The sequence below is a fragment of the Solanum dulcamara genome, chromosome 12 (assembly GCF_947179165.1).
Source record: "Solanum dulcamara chromosome 12, daSolDulc1.2, whole genome shotgun sequence".
In the NCBI taxonomy this organism is placed as follows: domain Eukaryota; kingdom Viridiplantae; phylum Streptophyta; class Magnoliopsida; order Solanales; family Solanaceae; genus Solanum; species Solanum dulcamara.
This window is the reverse complement of record NC_077248.1, coordinates 62,438,854-62,462,590: the sequence shown is the minus strand read 5'-3', so window position 1 is coordinate 62,462,590 and position 23,737 is coordinate 62,438,854. Positions and strand designations below refer to the sequence as shown.

Genomic DNA, 23,737 nt, shown 5'->3' with positions numbered 1-23,737 from the left:
GATAATAACAATGATATTGTTATTGATGATGCTCCTACTCATGAAGTTGTGGACGAATCAAATATTTCTCTTAGGAGGTCCACAAGATAACGTATTCCTTCCACTCGTTATTCATCTAATGACTATGTGTTACTCACTGACGGGGGTGAACCTGAGTGTTATGAGGAGGCCATGGAAGATGAATATAAAATCAATGGATTGAAGCCATGCAAGATGAGATGAAATTTTTGCATTAGCACCACACTTATGAGTTGGTAAAATTGCCTAAAGGCATGAGAGTTTTGAAGAACAAGTGGGTGTTCAAAGTTAAAGTTGAAGAACACAGCTTAAATCCTAGGTACAAAGCTAGACTATTGTTAAAAGATTTGGTCAAAGGAAGGGTATTGACTTTGATGAAATATTTTCTTCTGTTGTGAAAATGTCCTCCATTCGTACATTTCTTGATTTGGCTGCTAGTCTAAATTTAGAGATTGAATAAATGGATGTGAAGATGAATTTTCTTCACGATAACCTAGAAGAGGAGATTTATATGGAATAACTTGAGGGCTTCAAAGTAAATGGTAAAGAAATTTTGTGTGCAAACTCAAAAAGAGTCTCTATGAGCTAAAGCAAGCTCCTAGACATTGGTACAAGAAGTTTGAATCTGTTATAGGGGAGCAAGGCTACAAGAAGACTTCTTCAGATCATTGTGTATTTGTACAAAAATTTTCTGATGATGATTTTATCATCCTCTTGCTATATGTGGATGATATGTTGATTGTGGGCAGGAATACTTCCAAGATTGATGAGTTGAAGAAAGAATTGTGTAAGTATTTTGCTATGAAAGAATTGGGTCATGCCAAATAAATTTTGAGCATGAGAATTACTCATCTCATGGATGAAATGAAGATTTATCTGTCATAAGAAAAGTACATTAAACGTGTATTGGAACACTTCAACATCAAGAATGTTAAGCTTGTTAGCACACCTATTGATGGTCATATGAAGTTGAGCAAGAAGATATGTCCTACAGCTAAGGAGGAAAAAGAGAGCATGGCTAAAGTTCTATATTTCTCCGTCATGAAAGTCTAATGTATGAAATGGTATGCACTAGACCTGATATTGTTCATGTAGGTGGTGTTGTCAGCAGGTTTCTCGACAATCCAGTTGAACAACATTAGGAAGCTGTAAAGTGGATACTCAAGTATCAGAGAGGAAGCGTAGATAAATGTTTGTGTTTTGGAGGAATAAATTCAATCTTGAACGGCTATACAGATGCTAATATGAAAGGTGACCTTGATAATAAAAAATTCACTATTGGATATTTGTTTACTTTTTCGGAGGAGGGGGAGCTATATCATGGCAGTCAAAGTTATAGAAGTGTATTTCACTGTCTACAACTGAAGCTGGGTATATTACGTCTACTGAAGATGGCAAGGAGATGATATGGCTTAAACAATTTCTTCAAGAGCTTGGTTTGCATCAAAAAGAGTATGTCTTCTATTGTGACAGTCAAAATGCAATAGACTTGAGCAAGAACTCTATGTATCATGCAAGGACAAAACACTTATATGTGAAATATCACTAGATTCGAGAAAAGGTAGAAAACAAATCTATGCAGATTGAAAAGATCTTTACAAATGAGAATCATGTAGATATGCTGATCAAAGTGGTAACAAGGGACAAGTTCAATTTGTGCAAAGAATCTGTTGGCATAAGCTCTCTCTGATAAGATGAAGATACCTCATTCTAGTGCATGGGAATGGAGAAGGAGATTTTTGGAGTCCACCCCATGCAATTGTAGTCAACATTAGTTGCAATATTTTTTTCAATTGCAGCCAATAATTGTCAAAAAACAAATGCAGCCAAGGTTGAATTTTTGGAGCAATTTTCTCCTATAAAAGTAACTCTTCAGCTCCTCATTTAACACATCAAATTCACAGCCAGAGAGAAAAATATTTAGAGAGGTGTGAGGTTTTCATAGACTATATGTAAGAAAATAGTCTGTGAAGAAAAAATAAAGTGTGAGCGATATTTTTAGTAAGGTGAAGATCAAAAAAGTGTTATTCCTTTTGAGTGTGTGGTAGTCATTTTTTAGTATTATACTTGGTACCACCCAGTGTAAATTCCTTACTATAGTAATATCAGTTGCTCCTCTTGATCCGTGGTTTTTCCCTTATTTAAAAGAGTTTCCACATAAAATTCTTGGTATCATTATTTCTCCATTTTATTTCTATTATTTTGACCATATATATTTTTGTGTTAGTCCGCATTTTTCCAACAAATCTTTCTCGTCGTCATTGTTGGTACAGTAGTGTTGATCTTCTACTATTCTTGATTTATTTTCTTTCCTTCTTGATGTCAATCTTTTGTCTAGTCAATCTTCTGCAATTCTTGATTTATCCTCTTTTCTTCGAGTTTTGATCTCATAAATTTGGTCCATATCCACAGTTAGCACATTCATCCTATCAAACAAAAAAGATAAGATACAAAGATATGATTAAGAGCCCGTTTGGATTGTCTTTAAGTTGGTCAAAACCAACTTAAAGCCCCTTTTTAGCTTTTGGACGTGTTTGCCTAATGCTGACTTTAAGCCATAAAGTTCTTAAAGTCAGTCAGAAATGAAAAGTTAGGATTTCTAACTTTTTTTTCCAAAGTACTTAAAGTCATTTTCTTTGACCATGGAAATTACTTTTATATCCTTTATATTTTAACTAAATTCTCAAACTACCTTTTTTTATTCTTTTAACCCTAAAATTCACATCATAAGCACTTTTATCCAAACACTCAACTGCTTATTTATAAAAATAACTTTCAGCACTTCAAAGTTCTAAAAGCACTTTATACATAAAAGTTACTTTTTTTAAGCCTATCCAAACGGGCTCTAAGAAATAGAAATGAGAGGGAATAGATTTTAGAAGAAAAGAAGGAAAATCTAAAAATTAAAATAAATTAATCATTATATTTAATCCACAGGAGAAAAGAAATGATCTCATACAAACCTTTTCCTTATTAGCCGGAGTACAAGTGTACTCTTTTTTCTTTAGTAAAGGCGGATTAAGTCAAAAACTCAGTAAGTAGAGATATGGAGAGAGGGGACAACTTTGTCGCGGGCCTTTCTTTGCTTTCTTTTATGAACTCCACTGGTATTGAAACAGAACGAAGGAACTTCTGGAGTGAAGGTTCAGACTTAAGGCTAAGACAAGTCAGTATGTCTTCCACTAATTGGTCTTGACACACTGGGACTGAGATACGGCCCGGACTCTCACGGGAGGCAGCACCTTTCCACCAATAGTGTGGGCAGATTATCCTGTACATCTTCGTGCGGACCAACCCAATCGACGATTTCCTACAATGTCAAAATATTCGAAAGAAAGATGCTAATGTCACTAAGGGAATAGCTGAGATAAAGAGAATCCTCCCATAAACTCACACCAAGAGTATTTTCTCTATCTTCAAAGTTAGCTAACCCTAAATAAAGATCTTAAAGACTATATATATCAGTCTTGTTAAAATAGTCATATTACAATAATGACCAAATTATTAAAATAACCACTTGAGCAGATTTGTCGCATTGAAGTCTTCCTTACATGCTTTCTTTGACTATTCCAAACTCAAGATGGTAGGAAGGATGTTCCAAAGTCTTTGATGACCTATGTGGTTGTCATTGGTTTACGCATAAATCCATTTGAGCATGTTATGAACTTTAAAAGTGCTTTTAATGAATCTTCCATGACACTTTGAGCCCTTTGTGGTTGATTGGAAACTTTTATATCCAAGATGGCCCACAACATACATAGCACAATTAAATAGAGGATTCATAAAATAAGATAGAACAAAACACATTTCACCAAAGCTTTCTACATACATTAGCTCCAAAAGAATGGTGATATCAACATGCAACAGATTCGATCGAGTGATCATATGATTGATTTATTCACAAAATCTCTACCTACTACAACTTTCAAAAAGATGGCGCACAAGATTGAAATGTGAAGATTTTGGTCTTTTGATAATTGAATTGATGTTCTTATCAGGGAAAGTTAGTACGTGTTGTACTCTTTTTTTCGGACAAGATTTTGTTCCACTAGATTTTCCTTGTAAGATTTTTAATGAGGCAACCAAAATGTGTGTTATTAGATATATGTATTCTTTTTCCTTCACTAGAATTTTCCCATTATATTTTTTCTAGTAAGACTTTAATGAGGCATGTTAGATAATTTATTATCTATCAAATAGACATCCAAGTGAGAGTATTATAAACATATTTGTGTTATAGTGAATGTTATGTTTCTTTAGAAAAAAGTTAGGAACTCTAACTTTGGAACCAAGTTAAATTTTTCCCTATAAATAAATGAATTTTCATTCATTATATTTTTTTCGAGATAAATAAGAAGTTTATGTCTTCTCTTTACCTTTCTTTGCAATATTCTTCTCCTTGCTTTATTATTTTACAAAGAGTAAAAATTTATTAATAACATAGAACCCATTTTAAAGATATAATCTAGGTCGGCAGTCAGGTCCCAAATCAAAAATCAGGAGTCGGATTTTGAATTAGTATCACAAATCGATATCTAAGACTTGCGTTAGGGTAAAAAGTTAAGGTGTGTGAGGTTGGAAAAAAAATTGAAAAATGTTTTCCTTTACTTTTTGGAGGCAGGTTATTTTTCTTAAATTTGAAAAAAATAAGTTGATTTGAAAAACATTTTTCAAAATATCTTCAAACCGTATTATAAATGAGTAGAAAGTCACAAAAAATTTATTCTCAAAATAGTAGTAAAATCACTATGATTTTGATCTCCAATCAAATTACAACACCAAAAGAAAAATAGTAATATAATTCCTTAAACTTGTGAATGTGTTCGGAGCATCAAATTAAAAAGGTTAGAAGAAACCAGGGGAAAAGTTCGAGCTCACAAGTTACTTGTGTGCTCAAGAAATTATAATTCTCAGACTATTATCAAGGTATTTGGATTACTTTCTTCCAAGATAAAACAAAAAACATTTTTATAATAACAGCAATACAAATTACAAAACTTCAACAAATTTAAATGAAGGAGTGAATCACATGACACTTACTTTAAAAATAGAACAATGTAGAAATGAGGGGAGAAAGTTTGCAGATACTCAATATTATCAGTGTCTGAAATCTGAAGTAAGACATCAAAATATATATTCAATCTACCTATTTGTGTTATTATAAAAGCGTGATTATAAATGTTGGTTGCCCAAAATATCTGCTGAAAATTGATTGATTTATTTGCCCTTTTAAATTAAAATTTCCTTCATCTAAAAAAATACTAATAGAGTCTTCATTATTTTGCTTAAAATACTTATATTTTTTGTTTATCATATTTATGACTTCTATTACCATGGGTCCCTTTTTCTAATAACTTTGTTTTTGTTCTAATTTATTGATTTAATCTTTCATCGTTTGCTTAATTTAATTTGGCAATTCATTATTCTACTATTGTGTATGAGCTTTGAATTTTATGTCTCCTAAATATTTTTAAGATTTAAGGTTATTTAATATAAATTATTTAAATTGATATTTAAGGTTATAGATTAACGCACGTACATTGAGAATTTTTACACGTTTAATAATACTGATTGATTAAATTCCATCCAAATTTTTGAGAAGTCAAAAGTGTTTTCTTTTCTTTTCACAAGTACTTATTTTAGAAAATTAATTTGTTTGGCCAAATTTTTAGGGGGGGGGGAATTATTTTCAAGTGGTAGTAGAGACCGTTTTTTGCAAAAGCTAGAAACATTAGCTTTTTCCAAAATGTACTTTAGAACACTAGTCAAGCACAAGGTACAACTAGACGTATTTTCCAAACTGACTAGTCCAACAGTCACTCAACAAAAACACTTTTCAAAATAAATAGATTTTAAAAGTTGGTCAAATAAAAAAACAAGTGGACATTTTTGAGTGACTATTATTGATTTTTTGCTTACGCACAAACCTAAAGACTAGTAAATAGAAATGTGCAATCAAAAAGGTATCTTTTCTTATTTACTGTACACACCTTAAAACCCCAAGAAGTAAAACAGCCTGAATACCACAGGAGCATAGCCAAGGAGCTGAGTACAAAGATCTAGGGACACAGCCCAGAAAGAAACATAAAGAGATAAACGCCACGACGACAGAAGACTGGAGTTACAAAAGATTTTATGAGTACCGTCTATTTAAGAGTTCCAAAAGAAGAGCAGCTGCAGAATCCTTGGCCTTCTTTACACTCGGCATAGGTTCTCCGATACATTCATCTGTAAATCCTTTGTCTAATCCTTTATCTGAAATATTTACGCGTACACCATATGTAAACCTCTTTGCATGTGCTGGACCACCCTCGTGCACACATCTGAAAAAAAGACCAAATTATTGATACAGTATGCAATTCATAGTCAGGGGACGTTCACCAGTAATATAACAACAATGGCATAGCATGTAAGGTAGAAAGCTAAAATTGTAAAAACTCTTCCTTACCGATAGAGTGGCATAGGCCAATTTTTGCGTAAACATATATCATTCAGTGTCTGCCTAGTAAAACTCGGGTTGCCACTCTTCTTTTTCTTCCCATCATCAGCCTTCTTAGCTTCAGCTTCCTCCCTCTCTTTCAACACAACAAGGGCATTCCTGGCAGCCAACTTCTGTGCCATTTTCTTCTGAGGATTCTGCGCCATTCCAACCTGAAGACCATCCACATATACTTCAACTGTAGCCATATTCCCACTTCGAGTTGCTTTGTACTCTAAGCCTTGAGCATCTTGTTGACAACGTTCTTGCAATTCTCGAACTGGATGCATTGGCAGTGTTTCTGGTGTAACCATTGGATGCAACAGTGGTTGAAAAACCTGAGAAATTTCACGAATTAAGTGAGCCGACAATCCAACTCAAATCCATTTGCCAATAACGAGGCAAACTATATTACAAGGCCCTTGAAACTAACCTCCCATACAGATTTAGTATTACACCCACTGTCTAGAAAAATCGCCCCAGCAATTGATTCAACAATATCACCAAGAACTTTAGGAGCTTTGCAATCCCCCAAACCAAAGGAGTTGAAACCTGGTTTTGATAGTTCATTTTTAACCTCATTCACAAAGTCACGAATCTGGAAAAGATGTAAGGTAAAGCAGGCATTGGTAAATATTCTTTGCAACCAGAGAAAGCCCAACACTGACTAAAAAATGAGTATACAAAGTGGAAGCATAATTAAAGAACCTGTTTATCTAGAGCACTGGACCCATGACGAAGGTGTAAATGAAGACTGTGTTTAACAGCAACACGTGCAAAATTTTCATTGTTGACAGCTGCAGCTCGCAAGTCAGTCAATCGGCCTGGGGGAAGATCTGTGTATGTAAAGAACAAGTGCCTTGTGATGAGATGATCTAATACTGCATCACCCACAAACTCCAGTCTTTGATAACAGGAGACCCCAGAAGATGGGCGTGAAGCATGGGTAATTGCTTCTAGCAGTAGGCCTTTATCATTGAAGCTGATGTTCAAAGCACCTTGTAATGCATCAAAGTCCACACTCTTGAGTACATTCTCGGGAATGCTACAAGACCTAATAGAGTATTCAGTCTCATTGAAATTGAAATCGAAATCAACCTCAACCCCAATCCATTTCATGAAGTGGTTTGCAGCATACTTTCCACCCTCAACATAATAAACTCCAATCAGTGCTTCCACAACATCAGCCATAGTCTTGCTAGAGAGTACACGATACGACCCTGAATCATTATCAAGCTCACCTTCTTCAGTTTCCTCATCTTCAAACTCATCACCAGCTAGAGCCTTTGCTGCTACAGTACCATTTTCTGTTGTTTCATGATCAAATATGGATGTTTCATCCTCATTGGGGTCCTCGTCATAGACAGGCAACACCCCAGGAGCGGCCCATCTCGATGGAGAAAATCGATCTGCTTGGATGTATGACTGGAGTCCCTTACTCAAGGCATTTTGATACAGCACCATGTTGCTTACCATTTGTTGTCTCATCCTGGTGAGTTGGCCTTCATGTTTCTGGGGATACTTAAGGAAAAGATAGCGACTAACAACCCATTTTAGATATGCATCTCCAAGAAGTTCTGCTCTTTCATAGCAGAAAGTCTCCTGGCAAGAAGCGGCAGTCAATGCTTCCAAGATCTGTACAAAAAAAATGGTTTAGGCATCAAGTGAAATTGCAAGACAAACTCCACAAAATAATCAGAGGTTTATTTTACCGTCAGTGCTGGGACAGGGTAACCAATCATTTCCTTAAGCTGAACAGCAAGCAGCATGCTCTCAATCCTCCTCATGATCGAGGGCAATCTCTGAGCACCCCGAACAACGGATCCAGGAAGTGGATGTAAAACACAGAGCTCAGGAGGGAGGAAAACATAATACGTTTTGTCAGTTGCCTCTTCGAGTTCACCCTCGTGTTCTACAAAAAGTTCCAAACTTACACTCTTAAGGCATGAGAAGAGACAAGCAGTCTAAAAAAAAGAATGCCAAGTATAAGCAGACCTTCTGAATGTTCAAATCGTGGTGACAGAAGGTTTTTGCAATATGAAACACCGCGTCCTCTTATTAGAGGCTGCTTTTTATAGACCAAATCAACTCCATACCTGCATACAAATTGGACTGGATAGCCAATTGCACCAAGGTTGCACTTGAAAACAATTTAACCTTCCACATGAGAAGCTTTTTGTTATTCAAGTACAACCAAGGTGCACTGGAACCACCCAATCCTTGCAAATAATTAAGCATTTGTTAGAAGAAGAAATCAAGAATCCGTGGTTCAAACTTTCAAGGATATGGAAAAAGAGGGGACACTAAGATATTAGTGGAAACATACTGAAAAACAGGAAACACTAAGATATTAGTGGAAACATACTTTTGCTTATAATAAGCAGCATAACTGCTATACTCAAGAGGACCTAGGTAACCTTCTTTCCTTGGAAACGAGTTCTCCGCAGTCATATCACTACGAATGCAATCAACATAAAATCTCTTTCCAGAGTGAGCTGCAGTGACAATTCTTCCTACAATATCTTCGGCTCTAAGAGAACAATCAGCCATCATTATCTTGTCTTTATTCAAATCAACTTCAACCACATCAAGGCTACTCCGGTTAGGGACCAATCCAGATGCTTGGACCAGATCATAGTGTGCAATAGCACCTCTAACACCATATGTAGGATGAGACTTCAGTCCAACAGCCATGCCATGTCGCAATTTTGCAAAGCCATATTCCCTTCGATCTCCACCAAGAGCACGCTCATTGGTACCAAGATATACATCTGGGCGAGCTCTCTGAAGAGGATTGCTCCATACACCAGTTTCAGTAATTTTTTTAATATGATCCCAGTTGATATCTTTTATAGGATCTCCAGATTCACCACCAGTAACAGGGGCAAATAGATATGCCTTTGCAGGGTCCCATGGAGTGGTGGATGGCTCAACATCAACATCCAAAACAATGCTCATCATTCTTACATGAAAGCTCTTCAGGGACGCCAACTGCCAGTCAGCAGAAATTAGAATTTTGTTCAAGGTAGTTAAATGCTAAGCTTAACAATAGTTCATTATAACTAAGATAATAATAGGAAACTCAACCTGAGACTCTGTAACATCTATTGGCCCTCTGAAGACAAGAGTCGCCTTCGTTACGACAGTTCGAGCAATAAATAAATCCATCGACATCGATAATACCTGTACCCGATAAAAGATCAAAATGATTATTAACTGAGGAAACGTAAACAGAATTCACATTTGGTAAATAGATGTTCATGTTTAAGATATAAAAAGAAAAAGAAAGAGAACCTCTGCATCCAGCTCATTGCCAAACAGAATTGCAAACTCTGACACATCAGTTAAGAACGGATCCTTCGAGGGGCCAATATTCACACATTTGATAGCATACATATAAAGGTGAATGAACTTTGAGCTGACAAGAGAATCTTTTCCCGACAAAATCCAATCACCCTTCAGGGAAAAAAAAACGAGTTGCCCGTAAGTGTGCTGAGAATATTGAAAGACAACGATTAAACGGAAGTTTGTTCACCAAGTGAAAAAAATGTATAAAAACTCTTCCATTGTCATAACATAGTATAGATTAGATCTTCAGTTATCAAAACAAAAAAACATAGTAGGGCAGCCCGGTGCACAAAGCATCCCGTGTTAGCAGGGTCCTTGAATAGATTAGATTTACTTCTTATAACAGTTGTATCCTGGCCAGTGTGTGTGCCACCTCGACTATTCTGTTGAGTACCTGCTACCTCCCAATAGCACAGATATAAGATAACCACCAATTTTTTAGGCAAATGCGAAGAAATCATCCAGCTTCTCTAACAAGGATTTAGACCATAATCTCCAATGTTTAACTAGTAGGCCACACCCAGGGATGCAATATATATATTAGATCTTGTAGAAAACATAAGAAAGATTAGATATGATTCTTAATAATTGTTTTTTCTACAAGCTCCCCGGTTAATGCTACAGGTCTGATGAAAGAACACGCTTATCACTCCTTCAACTCGTACATTACCATGCCCAGAATTTACAAAATAGAAGACTAAACTTTAGGATCAGTTAGATTGGTGTCTGAAGCTGCCACTAAACCACCATATTCCAATGAAGCTTCTACAGCTATATTTACTATTTCAACACATCCCACAAAAGCATCTACTTTCTTAAAACACGAGAATAGAAACTACGCCTTTATCATTCACCACTAATTTCTTTATCATTGCTCTCCTGTTTTTTTTGTGACGGGGCAGAGTAGGACTCAATACATCCTTTACAGAGAACTAAGTAGAATCTGCAAAACTTCTAAAGAAAGCACGGATAAACTTTTTCTCAAAGGAGAACTGTGAACAACAGAATCCCTTGAATTAACAGGGCAAGTAAGTGGAGGGAAAAGAGTCTCAATAAGGGTAAAGGATGCCAGAAAATGCTAGGGAGATTATTCTTCTAATAATATGATGCTCACAATAAAATGAATTGACAGTTCATATCTGAAGTCTTACAAAGATGGAGGTGGCATCTGGGTGTAGGAATTTCATGAAATAGTTGAAAAAGTTTTTTCAAAATACTTGTGTTTTTAAAAAAAAAACAGAAACTTTTTTTGGGTGGAAGAATGCCTTGAGGCACTTTTGCAATTAAGAAATCTTCATATACACATAAAACACTCATAATAAGAAAAAAATTTATAACTATTCAAACATGACTCTTTTGCCACAATTCTCTGAAAAACATTTTCGTAATTATATAATTACTAGTCTCAGTATGTATACACACGTTCTCAATGAGAAAAAACTTCTAAAACAATTTAAATAATATATAAACGATGTGTTTACATTATAACATAGAAATTAACAAAAATTTGCAAGTTCCAAAATAATAAATATTAATCACGTTTAGGGGTTTTATCCACTCCAGTGATTTTTTCGTCAGTTTGTTCCAATGGGTGCTTCATTGTACAAAAATGTCATAGGAGTAACGTTTGATTAAAAGGTAAAAAAGTTGTCCAATTTTAAATGAGCACTTGGATACATGCATTGGCATGTATATTTCATGTTAGGTATTGTTAAATGGAATGGACCTTGAGCCTAACTCAACCCCAAAAGCTAGCACATGAGGGAAGGATTATTCAAGACCATAAGCAGACCAACAATCCATTATCCCCCCGATGTAGGACTCCAACACCCTCCCCCATACCTAGGACTAGACATCTGGCCTGCTCTAACACCATGTTATGGATCTTGAGTCTAAGTCAACCCCAAAAACTAGATTATCAGGGGAGGATTATCCAAAACCACATAAAGAGACCTCTCATCCCTAAGTAAGCCGATGTGAGACTCAACCCCCTCCCTCATCATGCCTAGGATTGGACATCTGGAACGTGGACAATATAAGATGGGCCCCAACATTGGATGAATCAAGATTGGGATTAGTCTGGTTGTGATGCCAAGTTAAATGAAATGGACATTGCACCTAACTCAACCCCAAAAGCTAGCTCATGAGGGGAGGATTGCCCAAGACCATATAAGAAGACCAAGGATCCCTTATCCCACCGATGTGGGACTCCATCGGTTATTACAAAATTTGTGTATGATAGTTTACCAACAATTGAAAAAATTTCACCCACATTTTACTCATTTTATGAGTGCTAAAACTTGTTCCTTATTCTATTCATACCTTCGCAATCATATAGGCATCCAAACCTGATTTATTAACCATCCTCATAAATGTCGATTGTTGTCTTATTCTACCTATGACTTCCTTCTAAATTACTTCATTTACACGCAACCAATTATCTATATAGATTTTCTGAAGATTGACCAAACAAGTTTGACGTTTGGTTGAAAAGATGATACAATTTTTTGCACAAAGATTTTCAACTTTTGCAAACTTTGTACCCAAAGATTTATGAAAAAAGAAAGTAAATCACTTTCAAACACGGACTCGAAAAAGTCCACTTCTCTGAAAAACTGAAGACCTACAAAAAGTGGCTTTCCAACCAAAAGCCTCAAGTTCTGAAATATACTTGAGCCTGAGACCATCAAATACTTCAACTACTTGGGGTTTTCTTCCCCTATGCCAGTCGACTTCTCTCATTTGATAATTTTATTTTGTCAAAATACTGGGCTTGTTGTTGTTGTTGTAAACAAGAAAAGTGTACAGCAAAATAACTAATAATGAATACCTTATCAAGAAAACTAATAAATAAAGATTAATAAACCAGAGAAGAATTAAAGCACTAACCCTCAGAATATCAGCTACACCTTCAGGATAAAATTCCCTGTGCCTGGAAGTTCCGGGAATTGGATCACCTTCATCATCCTGTTCAACTTTCTCCGACTCCACCCCACTTCCCTTGTCAGGCAAGAGCATGTCCGTAAATGCCCCCATCTGGTGGAGCTTCTTGCAAGCGTCCAAGCAAACAGCCTGCATCAAAACTACTTTTTAATACTTGCTATATCAAGATTGGTAATTGAGAACAAAAGGAAATGCAGACCTGCTGGGCAAGGCGCATTGAGCTGCATACAGGGCCATCAAGTGTCTCAAAAGGTGCATTGCAGGGCAGTTGAAGCCTGCATGAATATTCAGTTGGGCAACCTGACTTCTCGTGACTCTCCATTATAAACTCAGGACGGAGAATCGAGTACCTGGAATGAGACAGAAAACCTGTTAAACCAATCATTAAATTAAATTTCTGATGAGGTGTGTGTATGTAATTCCACCTGTCACTTGGTAATTGGGAGCAATAAAAGTGGATCAGCCCAACAGCAGAATTTAAGCTCACCACAGCTCCAGTGGACTCCACCTGATAAACTGAATCTGTTGGTGCCTCCCCAGAGATCAACTTGGAGGCATCTTTGAGATGACTAATATCAGTCCGCTCAATTGCTTCTTTCCGCAACGTTTCTTCACTGTTTCTGGCATTCCTCAGAAATGCTTCATGTGATGAATTATCTCTAAGAAATGATTTATTATAACAGTTTAGAATCTACATAGTGCACAAGGATGAGGACTATACATGCTGGAATACATAAGGATGCAGATACCTCTCAACCATCAAAATATAATCTGATCCAGGCTTACGGGCACGGCCCCTAGACTGGATATACGCCAAAATAGTTTTGGCCAGGTCAAACCGAATGACAACGTTGCATTGCCGGATGTCAAGTCCTTCCTCAGCAACACTAGTAGCGACTAACAAATTAATCTGACAAAAACATGCAAACAATTAGGAGAAAATAGAATTATCAACTATATATGAGCTGCTTTTGGCACACAGCCACAGATTCTTTAAAAAAAATCCATAGTTTCAGTTGTGCATAGAGCTGACCACAAGAAATTAGGAATCCTCAACAGTAAGATGCAATACTGAGAGCATAATTTGAATAATATTTGGCCATCGGAAGACAACTAAAATTACTTCTTTATAGGTATTAGTACTTGCTTTTGACCAAAAAAAGAAAAGGAATTAGTACTCTGTTTCAAAATTCCAACAGAATATGTTGCAGCAGATAATTCAAACTATATCTAGTTTTAGAAGTAACTAATCAACTTAGAGACTATGGGCTTATAACCTATGGCTTTTGGATATTTTTCTTATTTTGGCTTAAAAAACAAGTGCTTAAAAGCATTTTTTTATCTTACCCAAACACTATAAATGTAACGGCCCAGCCCGCTAGTGATATTTTCCGTTTTGGTCCTAGGCCAGCACAGCTTTAAAACGTGTCACTAGTAGGTAAGGCTTGCTTACTCATATACTCAACATCTCTCCTGTGTTTTGCCGATGTGGGACTTCTTATCTTAAGGTGAGGTGTTACATATACCCCCTCTATGGACTCGGCGTCCTCGCTGAGGTTTGCCCCCACCGCATGGGATTTGCCTAGATTCAGCACTAAGGTTTGCCCCACCTTACCGGGATTTGCCTAAACTCAATTGAACTCTGGCCCACATCGACAAGGCTGACACAGGAGTGGCTTTGATACAATTATAACAACCCAGCCCGCTAGTGATATTGTCCGCTTCGGGCCTAGGCCCACACAGCTTTAAAACGCGTCACTAGTAGGTAAGGCCTGCTTACTCATATACCCAACATCTCTCTTGTGCTTTGCCGATGTGGGACTTCTTATCTTAAGGTGGGGTGTTACAATAAAAGTGCTTAAAATTTATTTTGATTTTGAAGGCACCTAAAATATGCCAATCCAAATAGGCTCTTACAACAAGAAGAAAAAACATAAAACAAAACAAACTTTACATTTAAAATTCAACAGCATTTTCAGCAAAGAACTCAAGAGTAGCAAGGCAGGCAGTAAAGCTTTTAAGTAGCCATGTAACACATAAGAGATGACTCCAACTTGAAAATGCATAAATAAGTAAAGGTGACTAATCTAAAAAATCATATAATTCCAACAATCTACAGCCAATACAAAACAGAACAAGCACTCTAAATATTGTTGATAGGTCACTGATGTAAAACTAAGAACAAAGAAATTTAGTGCTAGCTTGGTACTGAGACATACACGACCATCTCGAAATTTGGCTATTGTGTCCTGCATTTGGCCTGTTCTCATTTCTTGACTATTGTTATGCCCGATTAAACTTGATGAATTGATAAAATTTAGGGAAGGGAGCTCCTCAAAAACCTGCATGCTTAACAAAACTAGTTATAGCATAGTGCTACGACAATTGACTATCCTGTTAAGAAAATGAAAGTAGCAACAATGCACCTTTGGAAGAACCAATGCAGTCACAACGCGTTCAACAAATATTATAGCACGAAAATCCTCAGTATGCTGATACTTGAGAAGAATCTTAATTAATGATTGAACTTTAGGTGTCACTTTCCCATCAGCCACCGCAGCTCCTAGAATCACATCTACATGCTCTCCAACAGATACAACTGCAATTATGTCAAAGATCACAAGTACATTCGTGGTAAATAGCCTAAACATTAGAAGCATAGACTTCAGACAAAATTCAAGGAACAAAAGTTCAGCGCAAAAGGATATTGGCCAATATCTCACTTTCAGGAAAAAACAGTAATGTAACTTCTTTTTGATAACCATGGTATTCGGGCTAGCTTGCGCGCACCTCGACTAATTGCACGGAATGCCTTCCACCTTCCACCAACAACAAGTACCAGGTAACTTTGTTCAACAAGGCTAGGACAGGACTGATGGGAAGAAATCACTAATTTTTTTGTCTCTACTGGGATTTGAGCCTGAGACCTCATGGTTCTCACCCCACTTCACACCCTTGGGTGCATAGTAATGAACTCTTTAGTATTTGTTACAAACTTATGTTTCTCTTGATTAAGAGCATACTAAGCACAAGTGTTAAATCTAAGGCACATCAGCTCTGTTGTGAAATGGTAAGATATGAAATGAAGTAAGCACAAAATGAGTACAGAAGGGCATATATACTTAATATCCAATTGATGGAATATGTTCACTGTGATAAAAGATAATAATTCTACTAGAAATAGTGTGATATTTCAGAAACATCTTCCCTTGACATTTCGCTACAATACTTCTTTTCCTTCTCTTTTAGATAAGGAAAAATTTGATTAACAAAATACAGCACCATGAAGGTACTGTAAGTTGACAAAAAGTATTTGTGGAATTCACTCCTATTAAAAGGAGTTTTATGAATTCCAACACATTTTTCAAAATCATTTACAGCAAAACACAACGATAAGGCATTTTTTAAAGTTTAAGAGTTCCAACCAAATCGTCCAAAATATACGTAAACATAGATCTCCATACATTGCTTTGACTCTCTATTCCTTGTCCCTGCAATCTGTCTACTGCAGCCTCCAGAATCCAATACTTGAAGTCGTATGGTTTTGATTCATGTATGATTTGTTTATTCTTACACCTAATGATGTTGGTCAAGGCGTTCAGATCTTACAGGAACTTTAATTCATTCAAACACTCTTCCATTCCTTTCTCTCCATATCAACCAAAAAAGAAAACTGAGGAGCAAGAAGTTCTCCTGACGTTCAGTCTCTTCATCGTCCACTGATATGTGCTTCTGTCACAGAGACAGGGAGCACTCAGAAGACATCAAACATGGCCTACACCAAGGATCAAGTTTGACCAAAAGTTAAAGTTTAGAAGAACAAAAGCACAGTCTGCATCTCTCCTATCCTTCTAGCATAGGTAGCACCAGCTAACTTTTATCCTCCTCCTGCATACCACGCAAAGAAGATCAACTGTTCAAGTATCCCCTTTTAGCTTTTTACTTTTTTGACGAGTCTCTTCCTCATACCGATCTCCACACTAGCTTCGATTCACTAGTAAATATATAGTCATACTCATAATACAACTTAAGAAAGAACGTGCTGAATGAAATCGCCATAACTATGACAATTCCCCAAAATTAGTATGACGGTACATGTACTGAAAAGCCCGCAAATGTCGATGTCATTCCCAATCTTTCTTTCTTTTTTTGATTAAGTAATAAGATCTTATTAGTGAAGGGCATAAATATCCGTACACAAGAAGACTAAGAAGTATACTAAAAGTAGAGAAGCCTCACAAAAAGATATTGTTTTCTACGAATGACACCCAATCTTATATGCCATTTGCATAACCCCCGTGAAACATAAATCCATGTCGCATGGCATACATCTATTGAACCGAGATGCTACATACTGTGACTTCTCTATTACGGTGTGACCAGAAATAAACAAGAGGACTCATCATTCAATGTTGAGCATCCACACTCGATATCCAACCAAAACCGAATTTCGCTGTCATTCTTCAATGTGAAACAAGTAGGCGTTTGGACATGATTTGGTTGAAGTTCAGAAAATAAAGAGTATTTGAAGTTGAAGTTGAAAAAGGGATTCGAAGTGAGTTATGTTTGGATATGAAATTCAATTGGAAAATATATTGAAGTTTTGAGAGTTAAGATCATTAATTCACTTGAAATACTCCTCAATTTTTTTTCTTTTGAATGTTAACTCCTCAAACTTGTCTTTCAAACATGAAATTCACAATTTAAAGTTTGAGGTTGAAATGATGGATCAAATTACTAAACAAGCACTTACATGAATAATTTGCAAATATTGTTTCAAATATTTGGAATAATATCTATGAGTATACCTTCATAATACCTCTAATAAAGACTTGTTCATGTGAGGTTGTGATCTCCTCAAGGAACAACCCATAATTTTGCTAGAATCACCTTTCTCAATAATATCTTGGGGAAGGGATATCTACAATTGAAGATCATAATAAAGAATCTAAGGATGCCTATGGTAACGTCCTTCATAATATGTTCTACCTCATAAAAATTCCCTAATCAACTTATCAATTTATTTAACTAATTGAAGTTGGAATAGTAAGCGAAGACATGAAGTACAGATCTTATACTTGAGAGTGTCCACTATTAAGGAGACATTTCTTTTTAAACAATACATCCTCTGTCCCATTTTATGTGACATACTATCTTTTTAGTCTGTCCAAAAAATGACACCTTTCTCAATTAGGAAACCATTTAAAATTAACATCCAAATTACCCACAAGACTTGTTTGGGCCCCTTGATATAGAAGTTCATTCTTTTACTAGAAGAGAGAATGAAAAAGACGTGGAACTCTAAGCATCACACATTTAATTATTATAGGTAATAAGCATAATTCCAATACTTGCATATATTTATCTTATGTATCCAAAGTATTCCTTTATATCTTAAACTATGTGTCCAGGCCTTCACATAAAATGGGATGGAACAAGTACTATATTTTCTATTCTCTCCGATGTTTAATTGATCGGCTAAATCATATGATTTTGAAAACTCGATGTCTTTAAACTCCCTCCCAAAGGAAACTCCAAATATTTCGGAAGATGGGCCTTCCTGCAACCATTTGTCGTGGAAAGATCACGAAGATTCCACACTCCAATCAAAAAAAAAAAAAACTTTCTTCATGGTGGTGTGTAGTCCGAAGTCCAATTGGTACACATTAATATCTGACTAAGAATCAAATATATGTTCTCCGCATTCACAAAATTCAATGTATGAGTTGTAAACAATTTTTTTTAATATGGATACATAATTAAACTGACTGCAATAGGTGCTTACCATGACTTTCTAGAAGCTCGCCCTCCTCCATCTCGTCAGGCCTATCACTATTCAGATAGTCACCTTTATCCATCTCACCATTCAAGTTACTTTGTGCTACGGCTCCCTCCAATAACTGACATTGCAAGAGAGAGACAATCTTATCCAGGTAGGATTCTTGGAACTTGACATCAAGCTGGTAGCTTGCCCTTTCATCATTTTGTAGAGCTGTCAAAAAAGAATGTGCTACCTACAACATAAAAGGAGTTTCAGGAGATGCTGCATGCAAGAACATCACATTTACAAGGTAATAAGGCACAACAAAAGAGGTAACATCTGCTACCTTATAGGCACACCACTGTCCCAGTTCACCAAGAGCATAGTTGATAGCCCTCAACTTTTGAATTAGATTAGCAGCCCCATCACTTTCAGTTCTTTCAGAAACACCATAGACTTGGCGCAGCTCTCCTCTAGCTCCAGCATCACAAGCGCCCATAAATTGCCATTTACTTCTTCTGGAGCTTAACAGAGCAGCTTCTTCAACCGCTAATTCCATTTGTTTTATTTGTTCATGAAGGGACCACAGACTAGCAGCTTTATCATACTCCACTACTACTTCTGACGGCATTGGCACATGTTTCTCCAGCTCCTTGCGGTCTTTTATGGTAAAGACGACAGAATCTAATTTAGTTTCCAAGTTACGAATCTTTATTGCACAATCAACTTGGCTGGAAACACCTGCATCAATCGAGACAAGACAAGTTTATAAAATGCAATAGCTATCTTGCAATAAGAATACAGAGAAAAATAACATGAATAAAGCCAAGTTTAAGAATTAATACAAAAAAGGAACAGGAAACTTTGTTCACAAGGCCATCACTTTCGACAGAATTCATCCAACCCAGAAATACAGAAAAATAGAAAAGGAAAGAGCATGACCAAGCCGAGTTTGAGATTTAGTAACAAAGTAGTGAAGACCCTATTAGGGAAAAGAAAGACTACCCTTCAAGTTAACAGGTGAAGCAGTCATGCCAAAAACAGATGGCCTTTTCTCCTTTTGTGTTGTATGATAGAACTCAGACATTACTAAAGAATATGGATGCTTCTTTACAGCATGGTGGCATTCATCCATAATAAGGAGATTAATTGCTTCCATTTTTATTATACTGTGCCTCAAGATGTTCAAGAGAATCTGAGCAGTCATAACCAGGACCTGCAAAAGACAGAAGTACTTGAGTGAGAAGGAATGGGAATTTCAACCATCAACCAACTCCCGCAACACAGTGATGGGACAGTTACTCCATCTTGTTTCGTATACAGAGGTTAATGAGCAACCTGAAAATGGGATCACACTGATGCATGCAGCAAACAACTCTAGCTATTTGTTCAACTTAAGACTAAAGAAAAGATACCTCTTTGCATGGATGGGTAAGCTCAATAGAAGAATGAGATTACACCAACATCCATATTGTTAAATAATATTGACACTATCTTGATATATTATTAGTCAAAAGTGGTTCTTTATTTATCAAAAGAAGAATTTAGCTAGATTTCTAGCTGAAAACAAGAACTGGGACATAATTGAAGCAATTGTGATCCTTCTGAAGGTTGGAATATAGATCGAGAATACAAATAGCAGATCAGCCTTCCAGTAACATAACTATGGCTTGTGCTGATAGAGAAAGAGAAGAAACACCAATCGGATAATATGTGGTTTTCTTTAGTAGGAGTATCAGTATGTGGTTTGTAAGACATCGGAACATGAATTGATATGATCATACCAGGTACGATATAACAGTGAATGCAATTTGCAATTTGATGTTCAATGTATTATAACACTGTTATATTCTTCCCATCGGGTTCTTGCATTTATTTCCTGTTGGTTAGACCCATGGCTGTATTGCCAGCAATGGAAACCTTTACTTCATCAAAAATACAGACCCGTGGCCTTATTTGATGTTTGTGACGAAAAGTCAATGTGCGATACAGACATAAAAAAGAATACTTACATGCTGATGAAACCTTTATTGTTTTCACAAAATGTACTGATCACAAATGAGGAAAGCTTAATTTTTTAACATAAAAACTACAGACAAGCAAGCAGATTATGAAAACTGCTCAAAAGGAAAACAGAATTACAGATTTCACAAACAATCACCCAAAAAGAATATAAAAGATAATAAAAACATTTGATCAGCTAACTTCCACCAATATGATGACTTCATAAGCAGCTATTACTTAAAACTTCCAAGTGGTAAAAAATGTATGACAAGGTCGATAAGAATATAATTAAATTCAGCAAACACAAACTTGTACGTAGACAAGTCATGATAAGCACAAGATTAGAAGAGAGAAGCTTGACGCAACCTGTTTAGTTTCAAACTCACGCTGCCATCTCCGTGCATCCCAAAAATCTTGGCCCATTTCACCACAATAATGGCCAACTTGATAACCAGTTTGCTCACGAATAACTTCTGCTTGCTGTGTTCCAAAACAAAAATCACATTCAACTCCAGTTTTCACAGATGTGAAAATGGGGAAACAGGAGACGTGCTGAAGAAGTACCTGATAAACAAGTGGAACTTTAGGAACCAGAAAAACTGCCAGCATTTTCTTGTTCTTCTTTTGCAAGTCACTACATAGACTCTTCATGAGGAGGATGGCAATAAGCGTTTTTCCTGCTCCTGTTTCAAGAAAAGCGATTGTATTGTTCTTTCTGGCATGTTCAAGTACATCCAACTGATACTTGCGTGCTTCCTCCTTGGGAGCTTGTTCCTTTGATTTGTCATCTTTCTTCTCAATAGCTCCAGAAGGTTCACGGCTTCTCTCAGTTGATAACTTCCCCTCTCGATTTCTATCAGCTTCCCATGAACCCACACGATAGACCATCTCTTTCCTTTCTTTGTCCCATTCCCAAAAGCCACTCCCTTCCCTCCAGTTCCTATCTCTTCCACCACGACCACCATGATTTTCTCTTCTCCTTCTTTGATCCCTCCCTACTCTATTGATCTCATCACTCTCCCGAAGTCTCTTCCTAGCCAAAGGTCTATCACAGCCTCTCCTCTGGTAGCTATCATCACCAAGCCGCGCCCTTTTTCCATTTCTCTCTTCTTTATCATTATAACCTCGTTCCTTATGCCTGGAAAATCCATTTTCTTCATGTAAAGACTTCTTCCCCCCATCACCTCTATTGTGCTCCACATCCTTATTAACTTGTGGCACATTGTCCTTGCAAATTCCAGATGCAGGTAAAGTTTCACTATGTACATTACTGTTGTTTCCATCCACAGAAGGTACAGAACCATCACCATTCTTTAATTTCTCAAGAATCCCATCAATACCACCAAAGAAACAAGGATCAAGACTCCCATCCGGACCCAATTGATTCAATGGCGCAACGGGTACAGTGTTCGACCCAACAAAATCTTGAATAAGATCATCACATGAGATGTCCTCATAAGCATCAATCCAATAAGAGGGTTTCTCAGAAACTCCATCATCATTACCATCCATTACAGTATACTATAATTTTACCCAATTCAAGAACCCCCAAAATGAGTAAAAACCCTCAACAAAAATAAGCCCAACCCAGATCCTGTATTCAACCAAAGAATCAAACTTTATAAATATATGCGCATATAAACTAGAACAATCTTAGAATAAAATGGGCTATAGATAGAATAGAACCTGCAAAATAGTGGAGCTAAAAGATCAATTCAATTTATTCGATTCAGAGATTCGCACTTTGTTCAGATTCTTCTTAGGCTTCACTGGACTCTCTGAAAAGGGGGAAGGGGCGGCGAGTTCTTGATTTTTTGCTAGTCAAGAAGAAAGTACACTCTTTTCTCCTGTAGACCTAGCAACCAAATGTCAACAAACAAATAAGAATACATGAAAGGAAAAAAGGCAAAATATTTATAGTCTCTAAAAATTGACATGTTCAAGTCAAACTTAGTTTAGTGATAAGATAGACTTTTGTAATTGATCCAAATGTATTTAGTAAAAATACCTAAAATTGTATATTTTATCTTGCTCCTCTAATGTTTAATAATAATAACTCAACCCCATGAACCAATTTTCTCTATTAATTACTCCATCAAATTGTCTTTATGGACTTTAATATTGTGATCTTTTCATTTTGTGTTTTTATTAAGATTTTCTCTTTGTCTGGTTTTAAATTTGATCTCTTCATTAAGTTGGTTTTTTTATTATTATTAATCCACAATAAATTAAGTTTTTTTATGAATAAGCAAATTGTTATTTGAGCATTTAAGTTTTATATGGGTGACAGATTTAAATTTAGGCAAGATATAAAAAATAATAATTTGAGTAAGAATAAGAAAGATTTAGCAAAATTAATACATATAGAGCATGGGAAAAAATCTTTTTTTGTTATGTGAAGGATTTAAACATAAATAAAATATAACAATCAGCAATTCGAGTAAGGACAAAAAAATTGAGCAAAACTAATACATGTAAAGCGAGGGAGGAAAATTTTTTATGATGAGTAAAGGACTTAAATATAGACAAAATACACGAGTAAGGATAAGAAAGATTCAACAAAATTAATACATGTCGAGCGAGAAAGGAAAATCTAAAACATAGAAAATAGAAAGACATAAACAAGAAACACTCAAGAAGTAGAGATCTACACATATATCATACAATTGTCACAGATATATGGTATTACAACAAACAAATAATAAGGATCTCGAATCAGTTGAAGATAGAAGCTCAGAGATTGAATTCAAGAGAGGTGCTTCACTATATAGAGCAAAAAAAATTGAGCAAATCGAGTAAGAATAAGAAAGATTCAGCAAATTAATACATGCACCGCATGGGAGGAAAATCTTTTTTGGTAAGTGAAGGATTTAAACATAGATAAGATATAACAATCAGCAATTCGAGTTAGGACAAAAAAATGAGCAAAATTAATACATGTAAAGCAAGGGAGAAAAATCTTTTATGATGAGTAAAGGACTTAAATATAGACAAGTTACAAGTACTAACAATTTGAGTAAGGATAAGAAAGATTCAGAAAAATTAATGCATGTCGAGCGACAAAGAAAAACCTAAAACATAGAAAATAGAAAGAAATAAAAAAAACTCAAGAAATAGAGATCTACACATGTATCTTACAATTATTACAGATCTATGGTACTTATTTGTTGTATTACAACAAACAA

The 23,737-nt window shown here is 36.0% G+C and overlaps 1 protein-coding gene across 1 annotated transcript; it reads right to left on the bottom strand.

The window, feature by feature from the left end:
- Positions 1-5,968: 5,968 nt before the first annotated feature.
- On the bottom strand, positions 5,969-22,487 carry LOC129877487 (endoribonuclease Dicer homolog 1). The gene is made up of 21 exons (XM_055952997.1): positions 22,239-22,487; positions 21,117-22,146; positions 20,919-21,032; positions 19,554-19,764; positions 18,895-19,289; positions 18,573-18,801; positions 15,214-15,386; positions 15,007-15,129; positions 13,537-13,697; positions 13,213-13,446; positions 12,987-13,137; positions 12,734-12,916; positions 9,791-9,952; positions 9,584-9,679; positions 8,862-9,487; positions 8,492-8,592; positions 8,209-8,408; positions 7,205-8,131; positions 6,930-7,094; positions 6,467-6,834; positions 5,969-6,341 (listed from the first exon to the last, which is right to left on the bottom strand). Exons 2-21 carry the CDS (start codon positions 22,062-22,064, stop codon positions 6,152-6,154), a joined length of 5,757 nt encoding a protein of 1,918 aa, XP_055808972.1. The 5' UTR covers positions 22,065-22,146; positions 22,239-22,487; the 3' UTR covers positions 5,969-6,151.
- Positions 22,488-23,737: the final 1,250 nt, after the last annotated feature.

Excerpts from the sequence above, each read along its gene's own strand:
- LOC129877487 (XM_055952997.1), bottom strand. The coding sequence starts at position 22,064 with ATGGATGGTAATGATGATGGAGTTTCTGAGAAACCCTCTTATTGGATT. Across the intron at positions 19,765-20,918 it reads GTGAGTTTGAAACTAAACAG|GTCCTGGTTATGACTGCTCA; the intron begins GTTGCGTCAAGC and ends TGTCTTTTGCAG. Across the intron at positions 15,387-18,572 it reads CGAGCTTCTAGAAAGTCATG|TTGTATCTGTTGGAGAGCAT; the intron begins GTAAGCACCTAT and ends ACATAATTGCAG.